This window comes from Capsella rubella, unplaced genomic scaffold, assembly GCF_000375325.1.
Source record: "Capsella rubella cultivar Monte Gargano unplaced genomic scaffold, Caprub1_0 scaffold_7, whole genome shotgun sequence".
NCBI classification, from domain to species: domain Eukaryota; kingdom Viridiplantae; phylum Streptophyta; class Magnoliopsida; order Brassicales; family Brassicaceae; genus Capsella; species Capsella rubella.
Window position 1 is genome coordinate 3,366,711 of NW_006238917.1, and position 27,965 is coordinate 3,394,675.

At 35.9% G+C, this 27,965-nt stretch overlaps 10 protein-coding genes and 1 non-coding gene across 14 annotated transcripts in view; 8 read left to right on the forward strand and 3 right to left on the reverse strand.

The window, feature by feature from the left end:
* Positions 1–1,840, forward strand: part of LOC17880521 (probable protein phosphatase 2C 59) — a 5,337-nt gene extending 3,497 nt beyond the window's left edge. For both annotated transcript variants that reach the window (XM_006286272.2, XM_006286273.2), the window contains exons 8-9: positions 1,184–1,258; positions 1,370–1,840. In XM_006286272.2, coding sequence (XP_006286334.2) covers positions 1,184–1,258; positions 1,370–1,585 — 291 coding nt within the window. In that variant the 3' untranslated portion in view covers positions 1,586–1,840. The remainder of the gene's footprint in view (positions 1–1,183; positions 1,259–1,369) is intronic.
* Positions 1,841–2,573: 733 nt separating this feature from the next.
* On the reverse strand, positions 2,574–4,854 carry LOC17880558 (ADP-ribosylation factor 3). Its single transcript, XM_006284547.2, has 7 exons — positions 4,643–4,854; positions 4,471–4,509; positions 4,316–4,378; positions 3,693–3,823; positions 3,278–3,325; positions 2,990–3,120; positions 2,574–2,916 (listed from the first exon to the last, which is right to left on the reverse strand). Exons 1-7 carry the CDS (start codon positions 4,743–4,745, stop codon positions 2,883–2,885), a joined length of 549 nt encoding a protein of 182 aa, XP_006284609.1. The 5' UTR covers positions 4,746–4,854; the 3' UTR covers positions 2,574–2,882.
* A 1,790-nt stretch (positions 4,855–6,644) lies between these two features.
* On the reverse strand, positions 6,645–7,451 carry LOC17879533 (protein GLUTAMINE DUMPER 1). Its single transcript, XM_006282683.2, has one exon. The coding sequence runs from the start codon at positions 7,354–7,356 to the stop codon at positions 6,850–6,852; it is 507 nt and encodes a 168-aa protein (XP_006282745.1). The 5' UTR covers positions 7,357–7,451; the 3' UTR covers positions 6,645–6,849.
* A 4,118-nt stretch (positions 7,452–11,569) lies between these two features.
* On the forward strand, positions 11,570–13,955 carry LOC17879447 (transcription initiation factor TFIID subunit 10). 2 transcript variants are annotated; one of them, XM_023778288.1, is made up of 8 exons: positions 11,570–11,736; positions 11,873–11,970; positions 12,155–12,256; positions 12,358–12,422; positions 12,881–12,943; positions 13,109–13,160; positions 13,252–13,302; positions 13,610–13,955. In XM_023778288.1, exons 3-8 carry the CDS (start codon positions 12,164–12,166, stop codon positions 13,688–13,690), a joined length of 405 nt encoding a protein of 134 aa, XP_023634056.1. In that variant the 5' UTR covers positions 11,570–11,736; positions 11,873–11,970; positions 12,155–12,163; the 3' UTR covers positions 13,691–13,955. The 2 variants fall into 2 exon arrangements, with proteins under 2 accessions (XP_023634056.1, XP_006284737.1); XM_006284675.2 differs by lacking the exon at positions 11,873–11,970.
* Positions 13,956–14,214: 259 nt separating this feature from the next.
* Positions 14,215–16,063, forward strand: LOC17880709 (B3 domain-containing protein REM7). The gene is made up of 5 exons (XM_006283802.2): positions 14,215–14,380; positions 14,548–14,884; positions 14,963–15,078; positions 15,163–15,552; positions 15,658–16,063. Exons 1-5 carry the CDS (start codon positions 14,303–14,305, stop codon positions 15,931–15,933), a joined length of 1,197 nt encoding a protein of 398 aa, XP_006283864.1. The 5' UTR covers positions 14,215–14,302; the 3' UTR covers positions 15,934–16,063.
* Positions 16,064–16,179: 116 nt separating this feature from the next.
* LOC17880002 (B3 domain-containing protein REM17) lies at positions 16,180–18,545 on the forward strand. The gene is made up of 6 exons (XM_023778287.1): positions 16,180–16,392; positions 16,492–16,795; positions 16,886–16,992; positions 17,093–17,419; positions 17,498–18,049; positions 18,137–18,545. The coding sequence occupies exons 1-6, from the start codon at positions 16,315–16,317 to the stop codon at positions 18,392–18,394; spliced, it is 1,626 nt and encodes a 541-aa protein (XP_023634055.1). The 5' UTR covers positions 16,180–16,314; the 3' UTR covers positions 18,395–18,545.
* Positions 18,546–18,716: 171 nt separating this feature from the next.
* On the reverse strand, positions 18,717–19,459 carry LOC17880712 (indole glucosinolate O-methyltransferase 1). Its single transcript, XM_023778289.1, has 2 exons — positions 18,987–19,459; positions 18,717–18,828 (listed from the first exon to the last, which is right to left on the reverse strand). The coding sequence occupies exons 1-2, from the start codon at positions 19,454–19,456 to the stop codon at positions 18,792–18,794; spliced, it is 507 nt and encodes a 168-aa protein (XP_023634057.1). The 5' UTR covers positions 19,457–19,459; the 3' UTR covers positions 18,717–18,791.
* A 426-nt stretch (positions 19,460–19,885) lies between these two features.
* Positions 19,886–21,524, forward strand: LOC17879336 (40S ribosomal protein S6-1). The gene is made up of 6 exons (XM_006284352.2): positions 19,886–19,931; positions 20,018–20,082; positions 20,360–20,417; positions 20,508–20,616; positions 20,707–20,979; positions 21,068–21,524. The coding sequence occupies exons 1-6, from the start codon at positions 19,926–19,928 to the stop codon at positions 21,307–21,309; spliced, it is 753 nt and encodes a 250-aa protein (XP_006284414.1). The 5' UTR covers positions 19,886–19,925; the 3' UTR covers positions 21,310–21,524.
* A 214-nt stretch (positions 21,525–21,738) lies between these two features.
* On the forward strand, positions 21,739–21,823 carry TRNAM-CAU. The gene is given in 2 exon segments: positions 21,739–21,776; positions 21,788–21,823. It is a non-coding gene; the product is annotated as a tRNA-Met (tRNA).
* A 342-nt stretch (positions 21,824–22,165) lies between these two features.
* LOC17879451 (B3 domain-containing protein REM8) lies at positions 22,166–24,330 on the forward strand. The gene is made up of 7 exons (XM_006282807.2): positions 22,166–22,237; positions 22,315–22,615; positions 22,689–22,813; positions 22,905–23,261; positions 23,352–23,597; positions 23,672–23,987; positions 24,122–24,330. The coding sequence occupies exons 1-7, from the start codon at positions 22,166–22,168 to the stop codon at positions 24,130–24,132; spliced, it is 1,428 nt and encodes a 475-aa protein (XP_006282869.2). The 3' UTR covers positions 24,133–24,330.
* Positions 24,331–25,564: 1,234 nt separating this feature from the next.
* Positions 25,565–27,836, forward strand: LOC17877875 (B3 domain-containing protein REM8). 2 transcript variants are annotated; one of them, XM_006283583.2, is made up of 7 exons: positions 25,565–25,725; positions 25,823–26,117; positions 26,224–26,327; positions 26,431–26,781; positions 26,854–27,105; positions 27,174–27,516; positions 27,608–27,836. In XM_006283583.2, exons 1-7 carry the CDS (start codon positions 25,648–25,650, stop codon positions 27,652–27,654), a joined length of 1,470 nt encoding a protein of 489 aa, XP_006283645.2. In that variant the 5' UTR covers positions 25,565–25,647; the 3' UTR covers positions 27,655–27,836. The 2 variants fall into 2 exon arrangements, with proteins under 2 accessions (XP_006283645.2, XP_023633618.1); XM_023777850.1 differs by lacking the exon at positions 25,565–25,725 and having other exon boundaries at positions 26,025–26,327; positions 26,444–26,781.
* The last annotated feature ends 129 nt before the right edge of the window (positions 27,837–27,965 follow it).

Consider the following 27,965-nt stretch of genomic DNA (forward strand, 5'->3'; position numbering starts at 1 on the left):
ACCACACATATATATATATATATATATATATATATATATATATTACTATTATTTTGGAAGCAATAATAATAAAACTTCAGTTAAAAATCCTAACATATTTTAAAAAAATTCATAAAAGAGAAATACAAAAAGTACTCGGATCGGGTCAATGTATAAATTTTAATCCAGATTTTTAGATTGGATCTTTGAAATAAATTTTTATTTTCATAGTAAATATTATTACATATATTTAAGTAACTACAATTATATTATTCTAATATCTAATTTTGGATTTCCTAATATTTCTCTAACTAACTAAAAATAATACTCCTTTTATATTTATGTGATATTATTTTTAATTTCGTATATTACAATATATATTATAAATGTATAATAAAAATTCAACATTTTTTTACATATGTTGCAATTTTAATTTTCCAAAACATACATATATTACTCGATTGACAAAAAAAATGTATGCACAACGCGGTTAAAAAAATGTTTTCAAATCTATTTTTAATATCAAATTTTATTTTTCGAATTAATAATTTTAATTATTAATTTTGATGTTTTTTTTTGTTTTCAAACTGAATATTCAGCGTAAAATATTTCTTATATTATATTTACTAAATCACTAAGAGTATACTTTATTAGTCTTTTTTAATTAAAAGTTTAGTTAAGTAAATCAATATTACAATTGTTATCATAGTAAATTTTGAATTTATGTTGTCACATCTATTTCAAATTCAAAAGCTATGTTATACTCCTATATTATAAGGATTTAACTTTTCTCATTTTTCAAATATATTCATTTTTATGTCATGATTCAATTATATTTATTTAATTATACTTTTATTTGTTTATTACTCATTTCTCATAATTATTTTTAAAATACACGGGTTTTTACAGGTTGGTTCTTTTATTTATTTTATATAATTGTTGTATCTTAATACACACTTTTCCCAAAGAACTGAAACCAAATATAGATTTCGAAATAATAATTACTGATACAAAATTAAAAAAATAATATCACATACGATAAAATACGTTAAAAATAAAATGAATCCGAAAACATTCCCCCGCGCTGTAGCGCGGGTCCAAACCTAGTTTTGTGTTACTTTATACCCACATTGTAGACTATTTTTTCTAGAACTTCTTCACCAATCTTCCTCGGTTCACTCATTAGCATATATGGAAATTTCAGGAGGAGAAAGTCGATAGCTCTCTCGAGTTTCTCATTCTTGCAAGTGATGGTCTCTGGGATGTCGTATCAAACGAGGTAGAAGTATTGTTTGATTTCTAAGCTTCCTTATTAAAATTAAATGTTTTTAGCATTCGCTGTCTCTGAACTTGAAAACCCATCCCATCTCTGCTCTGATCTTATTTTCAGGAAGCCGTAGGCATGATCAAGGCGATAGAAGACCCCGAGGAAGGTGCAAAGAGACTGATGATGGAAGCTTACCAAAGAGGAAGTGCAGACAACATAACTTGTGTAGTCGTACGTTTCTTTTCAGAACAACCAGGAGGTATAGGTTCCAGCAGCAACAGTGCCCCAATCGATCATGGGATCATACCGGACCGAAGCTCCGGTGACTCAGCTACCTAGTTTTAACATTGGTAACGTCCATTCGGTGATCTCAAGACAGGTGAATCTGGGAGATTATACATTTTTATAAAAAGGTCAAAGGTTTTCAAGAATATACAAACAAAACTCTCACACGAACGTTTTTTTCTGTGTCGTGTATCTTTTGTTGTTGTTATACATTTGTTAACTGGGCATGTAGCGAAACATAGAATAAATGTGTTAGTACAAGTTCTGATTCATTCTACTTTTTCTGAAAAATTTGTGGTTTCACGGATATATACCTGCTTTTACAACATTGATATCAATCAAAATTGTAAATGAAGAATACGTGAATGGCCTTAACAAGAAACATATTGGTTAAAAGGTTGGTTAAGAAGTTGTACACTTATATGAGACAGTAAAAGCAAAAGTTGCAACTGCACCCAACAACACCAGACTAACCAATCCACCTGACCAAGATTCAACGTTATTTATTAACTTTTCTTCGCTATCTTAGTCCCATATTCTGTCCTAACACAGCAAGCTGCTCAACAAGCTCAGTTCCAGTAAGTATCTCTGTGGCTCCATATATAATGTTCTTAGCCATCTCTTCTCGCTGCGAGAGCTACTGCAGACTGCTATATTCGATGTAGTTACCTCCGAGGAGCTCAATTGTACATAATTGAGACCATGCAAAACATATTAGGTTTGAAGAGCAAAAAAATTTACCCATCTGTTTGTGCCGGAGATTGAGAGCCATGGGATTGTTCAAGGAAATGTGTTTGTGAATAATTATAATCCCTGAGTTTGTTTGAGAAAAGGAGAAAATAAGAGTCTCGTTGATTTGTCTATGCAGACGACGACGACGGAGCTCTCTCAATACAATAGGAAAAAAAAAATAGAAATGTCCAACTGGGCTAATCCAGTCAAAGGCCTATTACTTGTCCTTTTTTTTCTTACATTCCATACATGATACATCGATGTAAAAATTATTGTCTACTAAAACCTTTTAAATTCAGAAATGTGGGAGTAAGTATAAAACGAGGTATCTTTGAACATAGTACAAGAAAAACCAATATTACTTGATTCGGGAATTATACAACCATTGACTGCGAGTGAAAGCACTCAAGTTTAGAGAGTGAAAGCAAAAAAAGAAGGAAATAAGGTGTATTGTAGTAAATCCTTATCGGTTTGTATCGACTTAAAATGCTCACAAGGTCGGTATTGAGCTAGAGATAGTATCTACAATTGATAAGCTATCAACTCTCTGCACCAAGAATGTAAAACTAGCACTAGGGAAGATGTTTACACATTGCTGCTTTTGTGGTGTGTCATGATGTTAGCCGCTTCCTGATTTCAAGGTATTACTCAACCTAAAGGAGAGAAGAAGAAGCATAAATGAGAGCTTTGCTAAACAAATAACTTCATTATTTCTCATGTGCTTACCAGTCTAAGCCCTCAAAAAGCCCTTCACCTTTCACAGCACAAGTTTTAAAGATTGCCCATTGACGGCTCTTTATCTTGTGCAGCTCCAAGGCCTCTGTAACAGCTGCATCATCAAGTGCACCTGGTAGATCCTGTTATATAATATTACCAGAACAGTCATTACATATATGCAAAACCAAACAAAAGTGGTACAGCTTCTATCTATGAGGTTCAGTTTGAACAGTGGTCTTGATGAATTTATTAGAACTTGGCAGTGAGGTAAACAGCTTGACCATAGACAATACTAACCTGCTTGTTTGCAAATATAAGAACCATTGCACCTTTTAATTCATCTTCCTGTAAATAGGTTCCAAAACACGAGTTAAGTCTCAGTGATCAAAGCATTTTTCTAGAGGCAAAAATCAAAATTTCCACAGGAGCAGTAAAACGATACGCAAAAATCTGTATAGCAAGTCACACCAGTTCCCTTCCCAAGAATGTCTAATTGAGATTACACCAGCTTTGGCTTTCCCTTATGTACTAACCAGGTAGATCTCAAGTTTGAAGTCATCGACCACAAGGCTGTCTGACATTCTAAGAACATCGTATAGCAACATTTATAGCGCCTAGAACAGTTTCTAAACAGAGCCAGTATTATATTCTCAGGCCTAGAACAGTTTCTAAACAGAAACAGTATTGTATTCTCAGTTTAGCAGTTGTTTACCTCCAAAATTGCATGGAACTCCTCTTTCGCCACTCCAATTCTATCTGTATCACTTGAATCAACAACATAAATCACCGCTTGTGTATTTGGGAAATAGCATCTCCAATATGGCCTGATGCTCGTTTGTCCACCTGCTCACAAGAAAAGTTTGGTTAATCATTCTCCAACGAATCCGATAAATAAACTAAAGCTATGGTATGCAGTGACCAAAGTAATACTCTCCAAAACACGCAAAAATGTTCTGGAACCTTTTCTAACCCATTTTTCGAAAAAGCAGACTCTTATTCACATGTCACCGCTACTCATCGGTATGAAATATAATAATATAGAGGAAATCATGGACATTGTGTTAGCATCTTTCCATACACAGTGTTCTAGTTTCTCAATTTAGAGTTAGATCTGCCATCATGTGATTATATAATCACTTTCCAGTGAAATCTACTAGTCTACACTAAAGAAGGCTAACTGGATCCACAAGAACACTCTTTGATCAATCTAATGCCTATAAAATATGTCTTCCTTCTCCGTATATATATAAAAAGAACTGTTCCGAGGCAACTCAAATTCTAAGCTTAATGCATATAAGACATCTTCATATCCAAATACACATTATGGAAACGTACCTAAATCCCAGACCTGAAACTTGATATTGTTGTACTGCACAGTCTCAACGTTGAATCCAATAGCTGAAAATCGGAACAAAGCAAATCAAATAAGCTGCGAAAACAATGTAATCCGGTTCACCAGAATTGAAAGTAAAATCGAGATAAATACATACTCGGAATCGTGGAGACCACCTCCCCCATTTGAAGCCGATCTGGAAAACACAGAGACCAAAACAAAACAAAAAAAAAATGCAACTCAACACAAAAACGTCCGAATCAAAAACCCTATCTACTTGATCAACTATATGCTCAGCAGTGCGTTTAGCTTCAGAGAGAATGGTTTACAGAGGATTGTGGTTTTTCCGGCATTGTCGAGACCGAGGACGAGGATACGAGCTTCTTTGTTTCCAAACACGGATGAGAACAGTCTCGTGAAAACGATTCCCATATTCTTGTTCTTTTGATCGGATCAGATCATACGATCTAAGAGAGATTCGTCTATTAGACCATCGAGCTCTCTCTCTCTCTCCACGGAGAAGAAGAGCAGTGGAAGACGAGAATCAAATATTTGGACATGAAGGTTTTATGAGTTCTTGTTAAACCCTCGGCGTCAACCAGCGGGTACACATATGGGCCAATACTTATCATCTAAGCCCAGTAAGTGGATATGGGTTTTAGTGATTTCACCTAAACTAAGCTTAATGCATATAAACAACACAACCTTCAGGTCCATATGCATATAACAAAATACACTTTTCACCTAAACTAATCTTAAATGCATAAAAACACATAATGATCTTTTTATTTGAGATCATGAGTAATTTGATTTCTTCTTCAATATGACTTCCTCACTCAGTTTTTTTCGCTGGAAAACCCCACCTACTGACTTAATCCCTCATAACCTATAGTTATTATGTAACTTTTTCTAGTGCGCCAAGAATAGATTGATGGCAATTATTTCTTTAATTAGTACAAGAAAAAAAAACAGTAAATATTTATAAATAATATCTGCAAAAGTCAATAATCTATATATGTAAAAAATGTTGTTAAAAATTCATAAACACGCCTTCGTCCGTATAGGGTTAAACACTCGGATTCATCATCTATTTAACACAAAACAAAAGTAAAAGGTTTAGCAAGTACATCACTCGTAACGTTAATATATCGAACTGTCGAATCACAGCATCATATATGTAACGTGTTTCTGCATCTAAAGCGCATAGTTTATTATAACGTACGGAAACATATACCATAAAAAAAAAAAAGGAATGCAACAAATGAAAAGAAAAGAAACAGAGAGTATTAATTGGAAGGTTCTTTAGTAGTAGTAGACTAGACGCGGACGCGGCTGCTCGGCGCCTCGAAGGACACAGCTCAAGTCTCAAGGGTGTGTAATAAATTGTCAAAACAGAATCTAATTCTTTTTGTTATTAAATGTAAAACTCACTCAAGTACTCAAACCCATCCACTACCTGAAACGTGTGTCCCATCTGTTAACTCTTTCACACACACAGAATAGCTTAATCCTAGATACGCTTTGGCAAAACGATTTGCTAATTGCTTTTTTTCTTTCTTTCTTCGTAGTTTTTGCTAATTGTTTCTTATTAATTAATGGAGAGAATATTAATTTCTCGAAAAGAAATGGAGGACATCAATTTGCTGAAAAGAAACGGAGAATAACAGTTGACTATATATTTTTTGTGTTATTTATTTGTAATTTAATACTATATATATGTGCATATAAATCTAAGAAAACCTATAAAATATGTAACAATGTATATTGTATATTATGCATGCGATCGATATAACATATGATGATCCAAATTAAAGAGACATACGTCGTAGGGACTAGGCCACTACGGAGAGAGTCGAAACATTTGCATGTACATATATATATATGTATGTATAAAACTGCTTACATCAAATTTATAAAATTTTAATTAAGATTACACTATCATAAAGACATAAACCCTTCAAATGAGGGAAATAAAATCTTGCCATATTAAAAAAACGGGAAAGAAAATAATAATTGGCATATATGGATCATCATCAAACAAACAACTCCGATGTCAACAGATTGAAACTACTCTCTGTTTTTGACAGCCAACAGTTTTAACTTTTAAGTACATGCAAGGTTTATAAAAAGCAAATTTTTGTGACTGTGGATTCCACTAAAAAATATTAAAAATGAATTGAACATATTGAGGTTGTAATGATATAATTTTGAAAATTTTATGAACCAAAATGTAGGAATTGGTTGGAACAGTCGAGTCCTAATACATATGGATGTACACGTATGAAACCGCATTTTACAATTTTTTGTGTGGGTGAACACCCTGACTAAATATTTCCTCAAAACAACAAAATTTGGAATTAAAGGATTTAATATACCAAACGATAATACACTAGAGAACAAGTAAAACAACCCAAAATTGTTGCTCTCTAGTAAAATTTACATTCCTGGGAATCATGGCTTATGAGAAAGACAAATATCCAGAAAACTCTCAAAAAAGAAGTAAAATTAAGTAGAACCAAAAAAACAAAAAAAAACTTTAGTGACTTGTAGTAGAAGTAGTTGTTTCTCCAGTATCTTTCACTTTGTCTTCACCTTCTTTAATCTTCTCGTCCTCTTCGGTGACAACACTACCCTCCTGAGAGATTACCATTTTACCCTCGTGACCACCGCACGTACACTTTTTCATAGCCGGCGTAGCTATAAACCTAGGCAAGTCTTCTCCGGCCATTATGACGAGAAACTTCTCCTCGTAAGCTCCGCTCGCCGCCTTACCCCCAGAGCGGCTCTCTTTCTCTTCGTCTACGTTCTGACCATCTTCCTCGCCGGAGGAAGACACGCGCCAGTAAGAGCAAGCGAGGATGAGAAGAGCAAACGCTATTAGTCCAAGCATCGCCGCTAGACCGCCGAATAAGTAAGGAACAGGCGAGTGCCACGGTGATTGCGGCGCCACTCCGTGGTGGTGATCATTCACGAAGGCTGATGTTGTTGGAGTGGCGTGCGTCGCCACACCTTCCAACCTCGACTTAACGCTCAACGGTCTCATTGTTTGCTGTTGTGGAGTCTCTTTTGTTTCTCTCTGATTTGTGTGTGTTTTTGTTTATCTGACTTGAGGTGTAAAAAGGAAAGATGAGTATGAAACAGAGGAGAAGGTAAGGAGATGTATTTATAGGTATCAACAACTTGGGGACAAAGAAAAGTCGCGATCATATTTAATTGATGCAATTTATTGGAATTTAACTCCTTTTCTTTTTGTTTTAAACATCAGTGATATCAGCGTATTTATAATTTTCGAAAAAAAAAAAACCAACGTATTTATTTGATTATTAAAAAATATATCAATTTAATTAAAAAGTTTATAATAAGATAACTGAAACTGAAAAACAAAAAAAAATGATAAAAGTGAAATTTGATTAAAGCTACAGTGTTATGATTTAACCGTTTCATTTCATGTATCAAGATATAACTGGACACTAAACCACTTTTTATTTTTCGTTCTTTTTCATTCTTTGAAATGATATAAATAAAATACAGTGATTTTGAGAGTTGAGATATACGTAGTCCGTACAGACGGAGGCGTCGATGTGTTTATCCATCTATTCACGTAGACATTTTGATAATATATTTTTTTATATATATTATAGTTTAGCTAATCAGGAACATAATAGTGAAAGAGCATAATTGAGGTATAGTGGGATATGACAGTGTTTGCACGATAAATAATAGATATAGCGAACAAAAGATGATTTGAGAGAGAGATTGTGGGTTAAAGTGCCAACAATCTCATTTTGTTTTTTTTTTCCTTCTTCATTATTTCCAAAAATTTCAATTGGCTTTGGTGCTTTGATTTGACATATTATTACTCTCTCTTCTTTTTCTTGCTCTCTATCTATCTAGCCAGGCTATGTGATGATTCCATTATTTTATTTTTGCATTAGGTTAGAGATATGGATAAGATCATAACATTATTAACCATCTCATGTTGTTTATGTGGCGCGAAAACACCAAATCTTTATGGTCCATTGGTCCTCAACCCCAAGATTTAGGGGTGTAGCTCTGTAATTCTGACGTCCAAATCCGAATCTGTATAGTTGTAGAGTTGTAGTTCTGTAAGAAAAAATTATTGCAGATGTAGTTTAACGTGTAAAATACATTTGTGAGTTAGATTATTTTTTTTTTGTTTTTTCTTTTTTTGACTATGTAAATTATCCAATATCCACTGTAAAATGGAAAAACGTGGTTTGGTTTCGCTTTTGCCTTAATTTTTCTTTAACTAATTTTTGCTTTTTGTTAGTTTTTCGATATCATGCTTTCCCAACTTTACTTGTTTCAGTTGTTTCTGCCACATTATTTTTTTGCTATGCTTTGTTTCTAAGAAAGATTAGATTAATCAAGCATTTTTGTAAACCTGATTTTTTCGAATAAACATATATACTATAGAAACAATCTAATATTGTATCTTTACCTCTTTGCCCAACGGAATCAAATTTTTTTACGAGGAAAAAAAATAAATAAACAAAGAAAAGCACGAAGGGATAAGAAGGCCATATTGTTCCATTAATCACTATTAACATGATAGAAACTAATTATATAATTTGTTTGTGTCCCACGTTTCGTCAGCTTCCACTTTGCATCTTTTTCGAAGTAGAGGGTACGTTTTCTTTCTGCACGGACACTCACCGCTCGTTATTTTTGTACTTACCGTCGATACTCTCTCGATCGTATACTCATATATTGAAACCTTCGAAAAATCCGAATTGAATCATATGAATTACTTTTTATTGAACGTTTACTCTTAGTACAACAAGTACAAATGGACATGTAAGTAGAAAAAATGTAACGAAAGATGTTGTTACGCCGTCGGTAATTGATGCTACAAACCAAACCAGTCGAAATTTGTGGTTTCTCATATCAAGATTACGCGTCTACTCGTACCCAAAGTACATTTAATGATCGCTAAAGAAAACCAATAATTAAACTAAAGACATATAAAAACTCGAAACATGTAACTCTGTTTATTATTTAAGCAATATCCATTTCGATCGTTGTTTGCTTTACTTTACTAAAGGGCAAGTTTTCGTATTGAGGCAAGGCCACTTGTATATGAAATACTCCACAAACTTTTATGCTATGCATATATATTATTAAAATATATAGCATGACAAATCTTTTTCCTAAACCAAATCTCCAATATTTAATTGCAATTTCAGTGGATTATCAGATTCCACTTTTGTACTTTGAACGGCCAGTTCTTTCTTATTAGTAACTTTCATTAAATTTTTAAATGATTTTAATACATTTCAGCTTTAATAGAAATTGTTGGCGAGAGGCGACCAATCACCAAAGAAAGCTCTTGTTAGATTACATCCACATAAACATATAACTATTACGGTATTGCTGTTTATATTCCAACTTTATTAGTAGTATATAATGTTAATTAATTGAGGATTAGCGACAAAATTATAATATTAAAACTGGATGGGGAAAACAAAAGAACATATTCCCAACTTGAGTTTTTTTTGGGGGTGTTTGGTGACGTACAAACTTCTCTTCTTCTAGATAAGGAACTATGCACTACAAATTTATTAAAAATCTATGCACCACCACAAGTTTTCTAAAGTCGAATTAAAAAAATGATGGAAGTCGAAAGTAAAAGTAGTAATTAAGTACCCTACAACAACTCATGAGGCACGATTTTCAACTTAACTACTATTATGCTAAGATTACTTGTTTTATCTTAGCGTAATGTATATTTAAACACTAACAACGAATAAATATATGTTTAAATTGATAAATTCCGTCTACAAAGCATCTTATCTAAAATTTCCCAAGTGTAATCTTTATTTATATTTCTACGTACACACGATTTATTTGCAAAAAATTACATAAAAGTTTTCTCTTCTACTATTTTTAGATTCTATTTATTTTGTTTGTATATGTTGGGTCTTTTATTTTCACGTCTCTACAAGGTGTAAATAAAAAATATTATAGGAAAGTTACTAGTAAAGAAGGCTTTTTAACAAAAAAAAAAAAAAAAAAAAAAAGGAAAGTTACTAGTAATAAAGATAAAACTGATGTGAGGAATACAAATGAGAATCACTTCTTAAAGTAAAGATCATGATCACATTCACAATAGTGGATATTCCATTTAGATCATAATAACATTGCTTCACTAGCCATGCTCTCATTCACCTCATCTGAAATATTCATATTTAGATATGGAAATACCAAAATAAATTAAAGTTTTATTTGATTGAAAAGAAAAAAAGAAATCAAAGAGAAAAGTTGAGATAAATCCATATAGCTCGTCCGAGCCTATATATAGTCTACAATATTCTTATGCGTGAGCAACCGTCTTTTTAATTTGTCAAATTAAATCATACCTTTTTCATGATAATGAGACTTGGATAGTTTACATTAGATTCTAATTGGTGGCCTCTTTGGCTCTTTCTATATATATATAACCTGGTTTCTTACAATAACGGTCTCTTATTTAGTTTTTATATGGTTATCATTATAAAAAAAACAATGTTGTGGACTTGTAGATACATATAATTTACATAGTGTCCTTCAAATTTCATAAATTGTTATAGCTGTACATAACGTTTTCGCATACCAACGAGTTCGCGATATTTTAGCTAGTATTCTCGTCTTACAGTGGATAGATAGTAGCAACTAGCAACCAGCAAATGGAATCTGGTGAAGTAAAAGTATCATCATCATCATCATCATCATCATCATCTATCTTTATTTCTCTTTGAGGAGAAATTAGTCTAATCCTTCGCTGAATCGACCACCTGCTTCTCGTAGAATAAAACTACCCTCAAGTCTTTTTCTATATATACTTTTTTTCTCAAATCTAACAAGACTGAGTTGACAAAAGAGAAAACAAAAACTGCTTTTGTAGGTCATTTTTATATATTCCATCTAGATGGTGGATTGATTGTATTGTAGTGCTTTCATTGTCATATTCTTTGTCTCCCATCCAAAAATAAGTTCACTATGCAGATTGAAGAAGAGTAACAACACTATAAGACTTAAGTCACAATTTGAGATTTTTTTTGTTGTCGTTGTTGTGGATATTCTTAGATATTTCCTTTTCTATGTAATGATCTGAATTTATTTGATGGGAAAATTTTAAATTTAAAGAATACAATGTAAATTTCAGGGAAAATGTTTTTGGGCCTATTTTAATTACAAAGGCCCATTAGTCCAGTTGAAGATTTGTCACTACTGTTAAAATCTAATCTAACCGGCGGAGATGGCTTCGAGTCGGAGAATTAGGGTTTCCAACGGAGGACTCACTCGTCGACTCTCCGATCCTTTCTTCTCCTCCGCCACTATCCGTCGAAACTTCTATTCTTCAGCTCTATTTCCCTCACCTCAGCTCAATTCTCTACTCTTTTCACGTTACAGCTTCGTTTAGGTTCGCATTCCGAGTTTTATGTATCAGATTCGATTTCAGCTCAATTTTGTTTTCTCAGTTAGAATTTAGGTTTACTACTGCTGAGGTATCGATATTTTTTTTCCTGTTGTTTCATGATGATTTTTTGAAAACGTAGTCCTCTGATTGCGCTATGCTTCTTGTCGTTCAAAACTTGGTGTGATTTTTGCAACACGATGGTTAAAAAGAGCTAGTCTCATCACCGACTATAATTAGGTATTGTTGTATCATCAATTCATCATGATATTGTTTTTTAGGTTTAGTAGAAGTTTCTTATTTGAGGGCTTTTAGCATAGCAATGTTGATTTCCAATATCTGAATTCTTTTTTTCTGCAAATTCAGAATTTCTCTATGAAATGTTTCTGATTTTCATTTTTTTTTTTTATCTATTTACTTGAAGGTGGGAGAGATGAATCACGGCCAACAATCTGGCGAGGCAAAGCATGAAGATGATGCTGCTCTTACAGAGTTCCTTGCTTCTCTGATGGATTATACACCTACTGTATATTTCTCCTTGTACTCTTTTGGAATTTTTTTTCATAGTCTATGATGATTGCATCCCAGGTATTGATTGAGTTCTTGATTTGTTTTTTTCCCTCACAGATTCCTGATGATTTAGTGGAGCACTTCTTGGCTAAGAGTGGGTTTCAGTGCCCCGACGTACGATTGTAGGTATTTACGTTAAGTTATATGTGAATACTTACAATGGGGAAAGAGCAGATTAGTTGCTATTGGTGCAATCATTGTTGGGTTTTAGAATGGTTTACGGGCAGTTAGATCAGATGTCTTGGTTTAAGTAAGATGTTTTAGGTTTCTCATATGTTATTACTTTTATGGTTCAGCACTCTTGTAGACTTGTAGTTGGGGTTTACTTCTGGGATATCGTACTCTCCCATATTGGATTTAGATTTCTGTGTTTACTTGCCTGTATAATGGTATTCTAAAGAAGTTCATGTTGGACTAGAACTCAGAAATGTTGCCAATTGGAATATAAACTTCAGATTTTACGCGTAGAATAATGAGTTAATTCTTCTTTCTTTCAAATTGAGTGCTTGACGTTGGTATTTTTAGTTGTTGAAATTAGACTTGCCAGTTTGTTCTGATATTTTGTTTACTTGTTTGACAGAATAAGGCTAGTTGCTGTGGCTACACAAAAGTTTGTTGCAGATGTTGCCAGCGACGCCCTTCAGTAAGTTTTCATTCCCTTCTCCATAAGCTTCCATATTTTTCTTCATATTGACACAAAAGAAGCTGCTTATTCTGAGTAGATGAGATGAAAAGATGTTTAACCTAGATTTTCTAAATGCTTTAAGCATTTATATAAGTTCCCGAATAATACAAATTGTGAATACAGGCACTGCAAGGCTAGACCAGCACCAGTTGTGAAAGACAAAAAACAGCAAAAGGTAACTGCTACTTCACTTTTGACCTGTTCGGCAATTATGAAATGTCATTATGGTTTGGATTATGTCATGAATATTAATTTACATAATACAGGACAAGCGTTTAGTATTGACAATGGATGACCTTTCAAAAGCTTTGCGTGAGGTAAATGCTTCTTCTTCTTCTTCTTTAAGTTCATGCTGCATTTGGTGCGTTGGCCCACAGACCTCCAAATATGAGTAGAAATTGTAGAAGCTTCTTGTATTTTACTTAAGCTGTGAATGATGCATTGACCGTTATACTCATAAATACAAAGGGCATGGAGCTTCTTTATTACCACAGAACGAACGAAAAAAGCTTAGTGGTTCTATTATTGTGGATTGCAGTAGTGTAGGTAGATAGATAAGGTTTTATCATCTTGTCTTAACAACATGTGAAAACCTAACTCATATGAGTAAATTCGGTTTGGCAGTATGGTGTGAACGTGAAGCATCCAGAATATTTTGCTGATAGCCCTTCGACTGGAATGGATCCTGCGACAAGGGAGGAATAGACACCAGAAATTCTTCATCATCTTTGCCTGCTAAGGACGGCCTTGTGTGTCAAGACCCCTGATTATCTGTTGTGTTTCAGTTAAAACAAAAACATAAAAAAACTCACTTGTTTTCCTAGATATCAATTACACAACATGTATATTCCTTAGTTGTTTGTTGTCTTGACTTGCGTCTTTGGTGGTGCTTGGGTTTCCTACATCACTTATCCACCATTCTTGTATGTCTCCAAGTCATGATAATATTGTGAGATATCCATCCTTGAGAGTTCTGATTAACTGGATACCGTAGAATTGAACAACCACAATGAGTGTTCTGCGGAGAAGTCAAAGTATATATTTTCCATCGAGCAAGTTAAAAAACCAAACTGACTGCTTCTGATCTATCCAACGTGAGACAAATGCCACAGTTGTCACCATGGGGTTTAAAGTGGTCAGTTACTTGAAAATAATAATAAAAATGACTTATGCAATCAGCAATTGAAAAAGCTGTTATATTCTTTCTTTGTACTTCTTTTTCATTACCCAGTTGATAAAAGGAAGTACCACACATTGGTTTTGTCTGAAACTCAAGAAAATTGAAGATTCTTTGAATTTCTTCCTGAACTGTTCGAAATGGTGAATTCTCCACTTCAATCTCCCAAAAATCCGCATTTCTTCCAGCCACTTCTTCCTGGTTTCGAGACCCACCTCGTATACTCTCTCTCTCTCTCTCCTCTCTCTCTCTCTCTCTCTCTCTCTCTCTCTCTCTCTCTCTCTCTCTCTCTCTCTCTCTCTCTCTCTCTCTCTCTCTGTGTCTCTGCTTCTGTCTTTCTTTCAAAGTCAATTTTGTTTAACCTGTTGTCTCTTGTTGGTTGCAGACGATACCTGTTGTGTTCTTCTCTGAGCACATTGTTGGAAAACATGAGGAGGAGAAAAAGGCTAGACTCAGATCAGACTCTTCAGAGAGAACTTGGGAAGTGAAAATGGATGGCCGGCGACTCACCCAAGGCTGGAACGACTTTGTGAAAGCTCATGATCTTCGAATCGGCGACGTCATTGTCTTTAAACACGAAGGAGACATGGTGTTTAGTGTGACACCTTTTGGTCCTAGTTGCTGTGAGATTCAGTACCCACAAAGTCATATAAAAAAGGAGCACTACAATGATGATGATGATGATGATGATAAAGACGACATGGAGAATCAGCACACCACTAGTATGTTTTAGTTTTTGCTCTTACTGATTGCTTGAATCATTTTGATATATAGAAATGGAATCTGTTTCTCTGATTCAGGAGAGGGTTTGAGGAAGAGGAATCTAAAACCCAAAACAGAGCCAGAGTCTTTTGTATCATATGATTACTCTTTTGTAGCAAACGTCACTGCTTCAAATCTAATATTTGACACAATTGTGAGTACTGGCTTTCCTCATTCTTCTATTCATACTCCATATAATTCATGATGTAAATAATGTGCCTGTGGATTGGTGTTGCAGAATCTTCCAAAGAAAGCTGCGAGCTTTGTAGCTTTGAACAAGGGATGTCACAAGATAATACTAGTGAACGAAGAGGGAAAGTCGTGGACTTTGAATCTGAGATTTAGAGAATCAGAAGGCAGCTATTACATGAGAGGAGGCTGGACAAGATTCTGTCGTGAAAACAGACAAAAAGAAGGAGATATGATCACGTTTAATCTAGTTGGAGACGGTGAATCTATTCCATTGCTCTGTATTTGTCCAGAAGAAGTATGTTCGGAGCTAATGAGCAAAGCTAAAGAGAAGAAAAAGTTAGTGAAGCGTCGTAGGTGGGAAGTCTCACCATCTCCAGGACGAAATAGTTATGTCACAATCAGTCTCACAGCTTACAATATCAAAAACTCCAAAATTGTAAGCTCGTGTGTATAATAGGAAAAGGTTTCTGATTATGTTTTCTGGTTCTTGTACGTTTTTGATAGAAATCTTTTGTGTTTCTTTTTTGGTTTTGAAATGCAGACCCTTCCGGTAGAATTCACAAGGGTCAATGGCATTACCAACAAGCACGAGAAGATAATTCTGGAAGATAAACATGGTGTGAAGCGGTTAACCAAGTTGGTCCGCGATGGACCAGACCATCGAAAAAGAGGACTGGGAAAAGGATGGAAACTTTTCTGTAGTGTTAATGATGTACTCAAGGTAGGCGAGCCTTTCACGTTGAAGCTGCTTTGGGAAAATAGAACTCCTCTACTTAAGTTTTGTTCCAAGGTTAAGGAGGAACCAATCTATGTCTGAAGACTATTATTATAATTATTATAACCAATCAAGTCTGTCTTGTTTTCTTTATTGTCTTTCGGAAAAACAGAGTAGTAATTTGATTGTTAATGAACTAAATTTGATTGTTAATGTTTTAATTATTGTTTAAGTTGTGTCGTCGTCATATCAGACGAGGTTTACGAAGTCACGGATAAAGTTGAAACTTTTCTGAAGTTTGAATTCTCGCCTTTCATGATGAAAAAGTGAAAAGTGACCCTATCTGACAAAGCTAAAACATATTCGTAGCAGAGGTTAGGTTTTGTTCCTTTTGATGGGTTTTTGGAACAAATAATGCAAAATCCACAACTTTTGTAAGAAACAAAAATGGTAAAATTTTCTGCTCAGTGATTAAACTTAACAATGGCGGAATCAGTTCTTCAAACTCCCAAAAACCCACATTTCTTCCAGCCTCTACTTCCCGGCTTCGACTCTTATCTCGTACTTTGTCTCTGTCTCTCTTCTACGATTATATATAGCTTAGCTTATTCAAAAAGATATGGTTCTGTTTTAGAAACTTCTTATGCATTTTTGTTGCAGAACATTCCTGTAACCTTCTACTTGAAGCACCTCCAAGGAAGAAACGAACACAAGACTGCAAAATTGAGAACGGACGCTTCAGATACAGTTTGGGAATTGAAAATTGAAGATGGCCAGAGACTCACTGAGGGTTGGAAAGAATTCGTCACAGCTAATGACTTTCGTATTGGTGATGTCACTGTTTTCAGACACGAAGGCGATCTGGTGTTTCATGTCACTGCGTTGGGGCTCAGGGGCTGTGAGATTGAATATACATCATCTCATAGCGTTGATGACGATTGTGATAATCATCAGGAAAACATTGGTAAATTTTCTGTCTTTTTATAATGAAATGACTCAAAATCTGGATAGAGAAGGACAATTTGAAAAATTTTTAATGGTTTTTTGGCTTCAGAAACCAGACCAGTGAAGAAAAATCCAGGGAGAGAAGAAGATTCTTCATTAGACCATTCTTGTTTTGTAGCAAATGTCTCAGTCTCAAACCTATACGAGGATAAATTGGTTGGTTATATTCTCTAAGCAAAAGTTTTAAAAAATTTAGCTGAGAAATTAATTTAAGAGTAGCTTAGCTCATGTTTGTCAAATTGTGAGGGCTTTGCAGTATGTTCCAGTTGGTTTTGCGAGGTCAAGTGGTTTGTGCAAAAAAACCGGTAAGATTGTTCTTCTTAACGAATTGGGAAGATCATGGAAGTTAAGTTTGGATCATGACAAATCCGGCAGCAAAACTTATCTCAGACACGGCTGGAGAAGTTTCTGCAATGCCAATGGGATGAACCGAGGTGGCTATACTTTCAAACTTGTCCGAAATTCAGGAACTCCTGTGATACAAGTGTGCCGAGCAGGATGTAGACCAGACGCCGAATCCTCGTCAGATTGCTCTTTTTTTTCAGGATTTGTCACAACTTCGAACTTAGATCATGATGCGCTGGTGAGTACAGAGTTCAATAGCAGATGATCTGATTAAACTCTTTTGTTAGTGTGACTTGTGTTTAATCTGATGTTGCAGTATCTTCCAAGAGTGTTTGTGAGCTCAAATGGTTTGGATAAAGGACGTTGTGATGAGATGGTTCTGAAGAATGAAGATGGTAGAACATGGAATTTAGTTTTAAGACACGATAAGTCAAACAACTCTGTTCTTATCTCACGAGGCTGGAGAAGTTTCTGTCAAGTAAACGGGTTAAAAGCTAGAGATACCTTCAGGTTTAAACTGGTCATTACCGGGGGGAAACATGTTCTCTGTTTATGCTCTGCAGAAACTAGCCGTGACACAAGAGTATTAGAGTGTTCAGAAGGTACCGATGTAGATTCCCTCTCCACAGATCCTAGCAGGGCAGAAGAGAGTAGCGAAACCGAGGAAAGTGAAGATAACGGGAGAGACAACACCATTGTGAAGGAAGATAGTGAAGAAGAGAGCATTGAAGACAAAAGCAGCTTAAGGGAATGTTCGATTGCAGAGAAATGGAAGCATTCCTCAAGACCAGGAGCTTCATCTTCATCGAGTCAAAGCCGGTTTGTGACATTAACATTTTCTCCGTACTCTTTTAGAAGCAATAAACTGGTAAATCTCGAGTTGTCTATTACATCATTGGTTTTTTTTAGATGTGTTCTGGTCAATCGTTTTACCTCAATCAAATCGTTTATGCAGAGACTTCCGCTCTGTTTCACGCGGGCGAATGGCATCAAGAAGCCGGGGAAAATAACTCTGTTGGGTCGAGACGGAGTAAATAGGATGGTGCGTCTTCTTAAAGACCACGAAAACGGAAGATTGAGACTAGGAAGAGACTGGAAAGGGTTCTGTAGAGTTCATGGCGTAAAGATAGGAGAGTCCTTTGTGTTGGAACTCATTTGGAAGAAAGATGCAGGTCCTGTGCTTAAGTTCTGCACCAAAGTAAATTGTGTCTAACTGTCCTTTTTAACTGTCAATGTACACTATCTTATGTCGGCGTTGTATGAATTTGCTTTGATTCCTCTTTCTTTGTACCACTTATAATGTGGGAAGAGACTGAGGCTGAAAAATTAAGGTGAACTTCGAATTTATTTGTGGAATTCGATAACAGAATATGTAAAAGCAAGGCCAGTTATTTCACATTTGTGAAAACCCGATGCAGAGGCGAGAGCTTCAAACTGAGGAAATGACCTCACTTCACCACCCGAACATTGTGCTAACATCAACATGTCCGTAGCGAAGACAATGTTAGAGAAAATGTCATCCTCACTCTTTGGTTCTGATGGGGCAACCATGTCAACTATTATCACTTTCCCCTTCTCCGGCAGACTCTTCCAACAGTTTGTTAGTATCTTTATACAATCTTTGTCGTTCCAGTCACATAATATCCGCTACAAACAAAAAAATAATAATCCAACTTCATTAGTTTGTAAATAAATAGTTTAATCATAAAAGAAAATCGTTCAAATGTAGTTTATATATATTATTACCAAGATTATTAGCCGGTTTGATACAAGTTGGCTGTATTTGCAAATAATAATGTACGTACCAAGTTTTGAAAAAGACTTCGCTTTGGAGCAACATGAATTGAGACATGAGAGAACCCGAGTTGATACCACGGTTTACAAAAAAGGCACAAACCGGTTCGGCTGCATACACCCTTTGAGTCTTTCGGGTTCGATAGTTTTCTCCAGATGCAACTATACGACATTTCAAGATCGAGTGGCTGGCGAGTAACCGTAACATACGGTCTAGTAACATTGGCACCTCTGGATTGGTGGGCTTGGTAGGGAGAGCAAAAGCTATCTCGGTAGACGAGAGCCATACACCGTCATCAACGGCAACAATTGTGTGGAGGACGCCAAGCTCCAAGGCAGCTTTGAAAACCATGGGAAAAGCCAATGAGTTCGTGATCCTCAACGCTTGCAAGCTCATCATTTCTTCGTCAACTTGTTCTTGCTCTTTGGTAAGATCCGGTTTAGGATACGTGGTTAAGGGATCTTGAAGATGGTTTGCCATTGTTGTTGTTGGTTTGAAAATTGATCAAGAAGGTAGAGAGAGATATGGGAAGATAGGATGGTTTTAACAGTTAGACTTAGTGCGCCATTTTATAAGGAGATATCTCAAACCAACTGCACCAACGTTTGATTTGGTGAGCTGAATCACTACAGTTTTCTGCCTGATTTTTTTTTTTTTTTTTTTTTTTTTGCGAGGGAATTAACTAAAAGATGATTTGATATGAGACTAATTAAATAATTTATCGAGGGAATTAATTATTTGATGATAACCGTAAACATGATTTTATGATAACCGTATACACCATGTTTTTCTATTGGGCTTTGATTTTGGTATTTCATCAAACTAATAAAAAGGCTAAATGGCCCATAACTGGAAAGAACGGCCCATAAAAAAACCAAATAAACCTTACCTCTTCGTATAAATTTGCTGCTCTCGCTAGCTTGGAAACCCTAGACGTCGACCTGAGAAGATGAAGGTATGTGACGGCGAACAGAGTCTACATTTGCCTACTTCGTTTATCGTTTCTCCTTTGCTTATCTTTTCATGTTTCTCGTGTTTTAGTTTAACATCGCAAATCCAACCACTGGTTGCCAGAAGAAGCTCGAGATCGACGATGACCAGAAACTGTAAGATTTAGCTCATTCTGTATTCATCCTTACTCATTTCTGGAGATTTCGTTATAGGTTCTCTGGATCTATTGATTGATATTTATGGATATCAGTGTGAAATTGTTAGGGTCTAGTAGTATACATAGAATGCCGCGAGTTGCTGAATTTTTGGAATCTTCTTCTTAGAAGCTAAATATGACTCGAAACCTTAAGTCTTATGTTCTATAATACAAAGTTATAAGTTTGGTAAAACATGTCTGGATTATAGTATTGAGCTTGACTTATGTTGATGCAGACGTGCGTTTTTTGACAAGAGACTCTCCCAAGAAGTCAGTGGAGATGCGTTGGGCGAGGTACATATTTCACTTATATCTTAATTCTGGTCTCTTGATTGTGATTCGAAACAGAAGACTGAATTTTGGATTTATGAAATGTTATTGCAGGAGTTCAAGGGATACGTTTTCAAGATCATGGGTGGATGTGATAAGCAAGGTTTCCCAATGAAGCAGGGAGTTTTGACTCCAGGCCGTGTTCGCCTTTTGCTTCACCGAGGTAATTTAATCAACTTGCCTCTTCTATACACGTTTACATCTATGTTGGTGTTGGATGTGGGTTTACATTATTTGGTTAATGCCTGAGCAGGAACTCCTTGCTTCAGAGGACATGGAAGGAGGACTGGTGAGAGGAGAAGAAAGTCTGTTCGTGGTTGCATTGTGAGCCCGGACCTTTCTGTTCTGAACCTTGTCATTGTTAAGAAGGGTGAAAACGATCTTCCCGGTCTTACTGATACCGAGAAGCCAAGAATGAGAGGACCAAAGAGAGCCTCTAAGATCCGTAAATTGTTTAACCTCAAAAAAGAAGATGATGTGAGAACCTATGTCAACACTTACCGCCGCAAGTTCACAAACAAGAAGGGTAAGAGATAAAACACTCTCAAAATCTCAACCAGACTTGATAAAAAATCTTCTCTGAAAATTGTTTATTCTGTTTGTTTTTTTGACAGGCAAGGAAGTGAGCAAAGCCCCTAAGATCCAGAGGCTTGTGACTCCATTGACTCTTCAGAGGAAGAGAGCCAGAATCGCTGACAAGAAGAAGAGAATTGCCAAGGCTAATTCTGATGCTGCTGACTACCAGAAGCTTCTTGCCTCAAGGTTGAAGGAACAGCGTGACAGGAGGAGTGAGAGTTTGGCAAAGAAGAGGTCTAGGCTCTCTTCTGCTGCAGCCAAGCCCTCTGTTACAGCTTAAAAAGCTTGAGAATCAAATCAAAGATGTTACATTTCCTAGTTTTGTTCTCTTTTTTTACTCTGGCAGTTGAAAAGTTAGTTCCGAGTTCATATTTCAGCTGTTGTTCCATCATCACTTCTGGCTTGTTTCTTAATTCATGCTTTTAGTTGAAGACTTTTTAAACTCAATTCTTTGTTGTTTCCCCTTCACTTATTTTTGTTCAAGGCATTACTCAATTTAAAAGTCTATTTGATCAGTTAACTACTTACCTGATGAGTCAAAGTATTGGAGATTTACCTGGACGGTTGAACTTGAATTAATGGAGTATTCTTTGGTTTGGAGCTGCTACTTTTGAATCTAACTGAATGAAAGCACCGTAACTTTGTTGACAATTAGTTGATTTGAAAATAAACATTGCTATAGAACAACTAATACGCCATCATCATCAATGGGGTGGTGGCGCAGTTGGCTAGCGCGTAGGTCTCATAGCTACTGAGTGATCCTGAGGTCGAGAGTTCGAGCCTCTCTCACCCCAATTTTTTTTGTTTTCATTTATCCTTTTTTAATCTATACGGAAAGAAATTAACTTACGTCGCACACTCGCACCTTTTTGCTTAGTATCAGATTATACGACTTTGAAAATATAGAAAGCGTTTAAAATTGAATCAGATTTTAAGGCTTTTATCATTTTGTGGTTTTTGAAATGAATCATTTAATACAAAGTGTTTTGAAACTTGGAAGTGATTTATGTTCTTCTCACTTCATTTAATGTGAAGTGAAATAGACAAGGAAAACGCAACAGAAGAGGGAGGGGAGAGGTCTGAAGACTGAAGAGACACAAACAATCTCTCTTTTGAGTTTGTTGTAGTGATCGGATATGGCAAATGCATTGTCTCGAACAAAACCACACTTCTTCCAGCCTCTTATCCCCGGTTTCGAGAACCACCTTGTAAAGCTATCTTTCTCTCTTTTCCCTCAATCTCTCTATGCACATAATTGTCTCAGTTTTCTGTTTCTCTTTTGCAGAACATTCCAGTGAAATTCTTCTCCGACCACATCGTCGGAAAACACGATGGAAGGACTGTAAATTTGATATCAGATGCGTCAGAAAGATCTTGGCAAGTGAAGATGCAAGGCCATAGACTCACCGACGGTTGGAAAGAGTTCGTCGAGGCACATGACCTTCGAATTGGTGACTTCCTCGTTTTTAGACACGAAGGAGACATGTTGTTCAATGTCACTGCTCTAGGACCTAGCTGCTGTGAGATTCAATACTCACAGTCACAGCCTCCCAGCCATGAAGAAGGCGAAGAGAGTAACGAAACTGGTATGACTCAATGTGAACTTCAATTTATTGCGACTCTTTTCTATTCTTGAAACGTTTCATTTTTCCGATTCAGAAGTATCTTCAAGATCTGAGAAGCAAGTTGAGGAGAATGTGAAAACAGAATGTGATCAATTTTCATCTGATCTCAATTGTTTTAGCCTATCTGTGACGGCTTCAAACCTATCAAGAGATACAGTGGTTAGCAAGATTAGCTATTAAACTACTTTGTTGTTATTATGTTTCATTTTCAAGAATTTAATCCTCCAATGGACTTTGATGACTGATGCAGTGTGTCCCCATACATTTTGCAAAGAGAAATGGTTTGAACAAAGAAAGGCAAGAGATAGTTTTGATGAACGAAGAAGGCAAGTCATGGGCATCTGAAGTAAAGAGCTGGGGTGGTTGTAGGCTTACCATTGTTCGAGGTTGGACAAGTTTTTGCACTGCAAATAACCTACAAGTTGGAGATTCTCGCACATTTAGACTGCTCCCAAACACAGCAGAAACGCCTGTGTTTCAGCTCTTCAGCCCTACTAAGTCAGAGAGGAGAATCCAGTATGCTGAAGGTTGTATCGATGGCAAAACCGGAGAACACCGGTTTGTGAAGTTAACTCCTACACCAAACAGCCTTCACCTTGGTAAACAGGTGACTTTTCAAAACCTCAATCTCAGTTTCTTTTACAATACATTGCTTTTTTTATATATATATATATATATAATTCTAAATATTTTGCAGCATCTACCGGCGAGTTTTACGAGAGAGAACGGACTCATCAATCCGGGGAACATAGTTCTGGTGGACAAAAACAGAGCTGAATGGTCAATGAAGCTTAAGGCTGACAAAGCTACTGGTCTGATGTATATTATCAGTGGTAATGGTTGGAAAAGTTTCTGTGCGGCCAATGAAATAGTTGTAGGGGAGTCTCTAATATTGGAGTTGATCCAAGGAGGTGTAACTCCTTTGCTTAAGTTCAGCTCCAAGGTTAGTAAGAACGTCAAATAGTTTGCATTTTAGGTTTTACTAAGTGGAAGTCAATCAAATAACGACTTGAACAGATGGAGGAACCACCATTTGAAGCAGAGGCTCAGGCACACAAGAGAGCTCGATTCCAAACATGGAGCCAGGAGACTGAACCGAATCTTAAGATGAGAGAGAAGACAACTGAAGAAGGAGAAGCCTCTCGAGCATCTAACAAATCCAGTGGTAATCAAGAAAACTTGCATCAAAAGCAACCTGTCCCTGTCTCAAATCAGGTGGCTAAGGTGAAAGATAGCGTTGTAGATGCTTTAACTAGTATAAGACGGTATATGGCAGAACTCGAGACAACGAAACAGAAGCTAGAAATTTCATTAAAGGAAATCAACGACCTAGGTATGATTTGTACTTTGATGTGTATCAACAGCAATTTTACTTGCTTTGAAAACCTCTACTTCTAATCCCCAAACCATTGACGAAGACCCCAAAGAATGTTTAATGATGGTTTGTATTCCTAAACTTTTTTCCAGGGCCGAAGTAAGTGAGTACGGTGATCGGTTGTTGGAAACAATAGAATCAACTGTGAGCTGAGTACTATGAAACCAATAAGAAAGATTCAATCATCAGCAATGGGAGTCCCGGTGCAGGGAAAGGATGATGATGACTGGTTAGCCTAAGCCAATCCTGCAAAAAGAAAAATTGTTAGAAACAAAACCAATAAGTTGCTTCTTGAATTGTTGTGAATGTTTTAGATGGAGATGGAGTGGTAATTGGTCATGGAGAAACTTGATTTTTTATTTATATTGTTTAGTTTTGTGTCAAAACAAAATGGAAAATATTACTGGATAAAGGACAAAGAAAACGTAGTAAATAGAAAAAGTCCAAAAAGAAGAAGTATGAAGGTCCAATATATTAAACTGCATCGTAGAAGGCCCAAACCATATTTCCAAGTAACAACATCAATAAAGCTATAATACACGAGTAAAAAAGACATTAAAGAAAAAAGTGAAGAAAGAAGAGATCAAACAATTTCGAGTTTCGAGAAGCCAATTTAGATGCTGCATGAGATTGGTTTAATTAGGGTGGATCTTTCTGTCTTATTCACTCGCCACAACATAGCAGCTCTAATTTTCCTCGCCGTTGGTGTCTTTTTATTTACTTCTTCGTCAGAAACTCCGCAGTTGCGACATTGGAGCCGCTGCTCTCGTAAGGCGACTATTACGAAAGAAAAAAAGACACAATCGTGTAAGAATTAAGATACTACATTTTCTTAATGAAAATTAAAAACAATACTCCCTCTTTTCACATGTTTATATTTTCTCTTTCTACCAAATATAATAGTTTATATCTTCAGTTAAATTATTTTATAAACAAATACTTAACTCTATTTTAATCTGAAAAAATCAAAAACCTCAATCTTTTTGAAAGGGAGAAAGTAATATTTAAATTTTTATTGTTAGGAAACTGTTTGGTGTGACAATACAAGAAAAATATATCATAAAAAAAAAAAACACACAAAAAATATAGGAAATTGTTTGGTGTGACAATACAAGATATAAAAAGCTGTTCGGTGTGACAATAGTGATGTTATAAATCATTACATGTTGTCAGTCTATGTAAGCTTTTAAAAAAAAAATACTTTATAGAGATATAGTACATTTAATTGAAAAGAATGAAATTTGTAATACATTTAAATCTTTCCTGAAATCAGTTAATCTAAACATTTTAAATTTTTACTGTTATTGGGTTATAGTTATAGAAAATTGTTTTCCATAGTGTGAATAAATAGTGATGTTTTTTTTTTGGTCAAAAGAATAAATAGTGATGTTATAACTCATTTATTGTTTCTTAATATGTGTGAATTTCTAAAAATATTTATTATATTAGGAACAGAGGAAATATTTTTAATCTATCAAATTTTGAAATTTCAAAGATATGTTCACCCTTTCACAATTGTGAAAAGGTGTGTATATATAGTGCCATGACAACTATAGCCTATGTATTTTGTTTCATTGAGTAACCAAGAAAAACTTTTGGCTTTGTTGAAGTGATAAGAATGGCGAATGCATCTCCGTCCTCTCCGACAAACCACCACTTTTTCCAGCCTCTTCTTAACGGATTTAAGAGCTACCTCGTACGCCATCGCTCTGTCTCTGTCTTCCTTTTTCTCTCAATCTGCATCATTGCATGCATTAACATATAGTCTCATGGTTTATGTTTCTCTGTTGCAGAAAATTCCTGTGAAGTTCTTTTCCGAGCACATCGAGGGAAAACACGAGGGCAAGACTGTAAAGTTGAGATCAGATGCGTCGGAGAGAACATGGGAAGTGAAGATGGATGGCAATAGGCTCACCCAAGGTTGGACAGAGTTCGTGGAGGCACATGATCTTCGAATCGGTGACTTTGTTGTCTTTAGACATGAAGGAGACATGTTGTTCCATGTCATTGCTCTAGGATCTAGTTGCTGTGAGATCCAATACTCACAGTCTAGCAGCCATGAAGAAGGCGAAGAGAGTGATGATATTGGTGTGATTGAATCTATTAATGAACCATCTTTCAAGTTTCAACGAACATTTACATTTTTAATTGAGACTCTTTGCTATTTCTTGAAACGTTTCATTTTCTAATTCAGAAAAAACTGCAAGACCTGAGAAGGAAGTTGAGGAGAATGTGCAAAAGGAATCTGATTGTTTTAGCAAAACCGTGCCGCGTTCAAGCATATCAAGCGATATGGTGGTTAGTCAGATTAGTGGTTTCTTCGTTGTTGTATATGTTTATTCATAGGTCAAATATGTGTTTATATAAGTCCCAATGCAACTTGATTGACTGATGCATGCAGACTCTGCCCATAGATTTCGCAAGACGAAACGGTTTTGACAAAGGAATGCATGAGATAGTTTTGATGAACGAACAAGGGAAGTCATGGGAATCGAAAGTAAAGAGTAAGATAGCTGGTCAGGTTTTCATTCATGGAGGTTGGAAAGGTCTCTGCAGGGAAAATAAATTAAAAGTGGGAGATTCTTGCACATTTAAACTCCTGCAAAATGCGGAAAGGCCTGTGTTCCAGCTCTGCAGCTGCACAGAGGTGAAGAGGAAGAAGAAAGTTCGGTTCGCAGAGGATGACCAAACTGGAGAAAACCGGTTTGTGGAGTTAACTCCTACAGCTAACAGCCTTAAGATTGGTAAACAGGTGAGTTTTAGGAACCTCTATCTCTCGGGTTTCTTCAACGATTTGTTTTTCTAATTTTGAATCTTTTGGCAGCGTCTATCGTTATATTTTACTAGTGCCAATATGCTCAACAAGCTGGAAAAGATCATCCTGGTTGACAAAGACAAAGTCGAGTGGCTGATGAAGCTTAAAGTTGATAGAAGTGATACAAGTGGAGCGGTGTTTATTTGCGGTGGTAATGATTGGAAAGGTTTCTGCTCCGCAAATGAAGTAGGCGCAGGGCAGTCACTAACTTTGGAGTTGATCAGAGGAAGTGGAAGTCCATTGCTCAAGTTCTGCTCCAAGGTCAGAAAGAACGTCAAACAGCTTGCAATCCACGTTTTATGTTTTGCTAAGTTGAAATTTGTTTTCAGAAGGAGCAACCACCAAACGAAGCAGAGGATGGGATCCGCAAGAAAGCTCGGGTCCAACAAAATGGAAGCCTTGAAACATGCAAGAGAGGACCATCTCGAGCATCTAAAATGGGACCGGAGCTTGAGATAAGGGACAAGACAGCTGAAAAAGGAGAACCATCTCGAGCATCCAGTGGTGACCAAGGAAAGTTACAGCAAAAGCAACCTTGCTCTGTCATAGATCAGGTGGCTAAGGTGAAAGAGAGCGTTGTAGATACTTTGACTTGTATCAGACGTTTTCTGGCAGAGCTCGAGCCAATGGAACAGAAATTAGAAGATTCATTGCAGGCTATCAACAAATTGGGTATGATTTCTAATCTGATAAGTTATTAAACCAATGTTTAGTTTTGGTTTTGGCTTTACTCAAATTCCTAACATTTTAAATATGGCAACAGAGAGAGGAGAGGACAATGGGAACAAGACAAGATCTTCAAGTAAATAATCAGATTTAAAATGTGAAAACCTGAAAACTCTTGTAACCTCTGTTTTATTTTGTTTGAAGATGGAGTTATTTTATTTTTCTCTTTTTTGTTCTGATGCAATGGGTTAATTAATGTTTTATAACGTTCTATTCTTAGAGCGGACTAGTATTTTGTATTTATGTTATGAAGTTCGTCGACCACTGCTTCGGTTATTAATATAGGACTTTTACTAGAAACAAAGAATTGTTATCATATTTTTTTCGACATCATTCATAATCTCATACAATTTTAGTTTTGTAAGAAAAAAGAAAGTATTCAAAGCCAAAAAAAA

Bases quoted from the DNA above. Each gene is read 5' to 3' on its own strand.
- LOC17880712 (XM_023778289.1), bottom strand. From the start codon at position 19,456: ATGGCAAACCATCTTCAAGATCCCTTAACCACGTATCCTAAACCGGAT. The intron at 18,829-18,986 runs GTACGTACATTA...TTTTGTTTGTAG, and splicing joins GAAGTCTTTTTCAAAACTTG to CGGATATTATGTGACTGGAA.
- LOC17879336 (XM_006284352.2), top strand. The intron at 20,083-20,359 runs GTAAGATTTAGC...ATGTTGATGCAG, and splicing joins ATCGACGATGACCAGAAACT to ACGTGCGTTTTTTGACAAGA. The intron at 20,980-21,067 runs GTAAGAGATAAA...TTTTTTTGACAG, and splicing joins CAAGTTCACAAACAAGAAGG to GCAAGGAAGTGAGCAAAGCC.
- LOC17879533 (XM_006282683.2), bottom strand. From the start codon at position 7,356: ATGAGACCGTTGAGCGTTAAGTCGAGGTTGGAAGGTGTGGCGACGCAC.
- LOC17880709 (XM_006283802.2), top strand. From the start codon at position 14,303: ATGGTGAATTCTCCACTTCAATCTCCCAAAAATCCGCATTTCTTCCAG. The intron at 14,885-14,962 runs GTATGTTTTAGT...TCTCTGATTCAG, and splicing joins GGAGAATCAGCACACCACTA to GAGAGGGTTTGAGGAAGAGG. The intron at 15,553-15,657 runs GTAAGCTCGTGT...TTTGAAATGCAG, and splicing joins ATATCAAAAACTCCAAAATT to ACCCTTCCGGTAGAATTCAC.
- LOC17880558 (XM_006284547.2), bottom strand. From the start codon at position 4,745: ATGGGAATCGTTTTCACGAGACTGTTCTCATCCGTGTTTGGAAACAAA. The intron at 3,824-4,315 runs GTACGTTTCCAT...TCTTGTGAGCAG, and splicing joins GTTTCAGGTCTGGGATTTAG to GTGGACAAACGAGCATCAGG. The intron at 3,121-3,277 runs GTTAGTATTGTC...ATTATATAACAG, and splicing joins TTATATTTGCAAACAAGCAG to GATCTACCAGGTGCACTTGA.
- LOC17879451 (XM_006282807.2), top strand. From the start codon at position 22,166: ATGGCAAATGCATTGTCTCGAACAAAACCACACTTCTTCCAGCCTCTT. The intron at 22,238-22,314 runs GTAAAGCTATCT...TCTCTTTTGCAG, and splicing joins CCGGTTTCGAGAACCACCTT to AACATTCCAGTGAAATTCTT. The intron at 22,616-22,688 runs GTATGACTCAAT...TTTCCGATTCAG, and splicing joins CGAAGAGAGTAACGAAACTG to AAGTATCTTCAAGATCTGAG.
- LOC17880002 (XM_023778287.1), top strand. From the start codon at position 16,315: ATGGCGGAATCAGTTCTTCAAACTCCCAAAAACCCACATTTCTTCCAG. The intron at 16,796-16,885 runs GTAAATTTTCTG...TTTTGGCTTCAG, and splicing joins TAATCATCAGGAAAACATTG to AAACCAGACCAGTGAAGAAA. The intron at 17,420-17,497 runs GTGAGTACAGAG...CTGATGTTGCAG, and splicing joins ACTTAGATCATGATGCGCTG to TATCTTCCAAGAGTGTTTGT.
- LOC17879447 (XM_023778288.1), top strand. From the start codon at position 12,164: ATGAATCACGGCCAACAATCTGGCGAGGCAAAGCATGAAGATGATGCT. The intron at 12,423-12,880 runs GTAGGTATTTAC...CTTGTTTGACAG, and splicing joins CAGTGCCCCGACGTACGATT to AATAAGGCTAGTTGCTGTGG. The intron at 12,944-13,108 runs GTAAGTTTTCAT...TTGTGAATACAG, and splicing joins GTTGCCAGCGACGCCCTTCA to GCACTGCAAGGCTAGACCAG.
- LOC17877875 (XM_006283583.2), top strand. From the start codon at position 25,648: ATGGCGAATGCATCTCCGTCCTCTCCGACAAACCACCACTTTTTCCAG. The intron at 26,328-26,430 runs GTTAGTCAGATT...TGATGCATGCAG, and splicing joins GCATATCAAGCGATATGGTG to ACTCTGCCCATAGATTTCGC. The intron at 27,517-27,607 runs GTATGATTTCTA...ATATGGCAACAG, and splicing joins GCAGGCTATCAACAAATTGG to AGAGAGGAGAGGACAATGGG.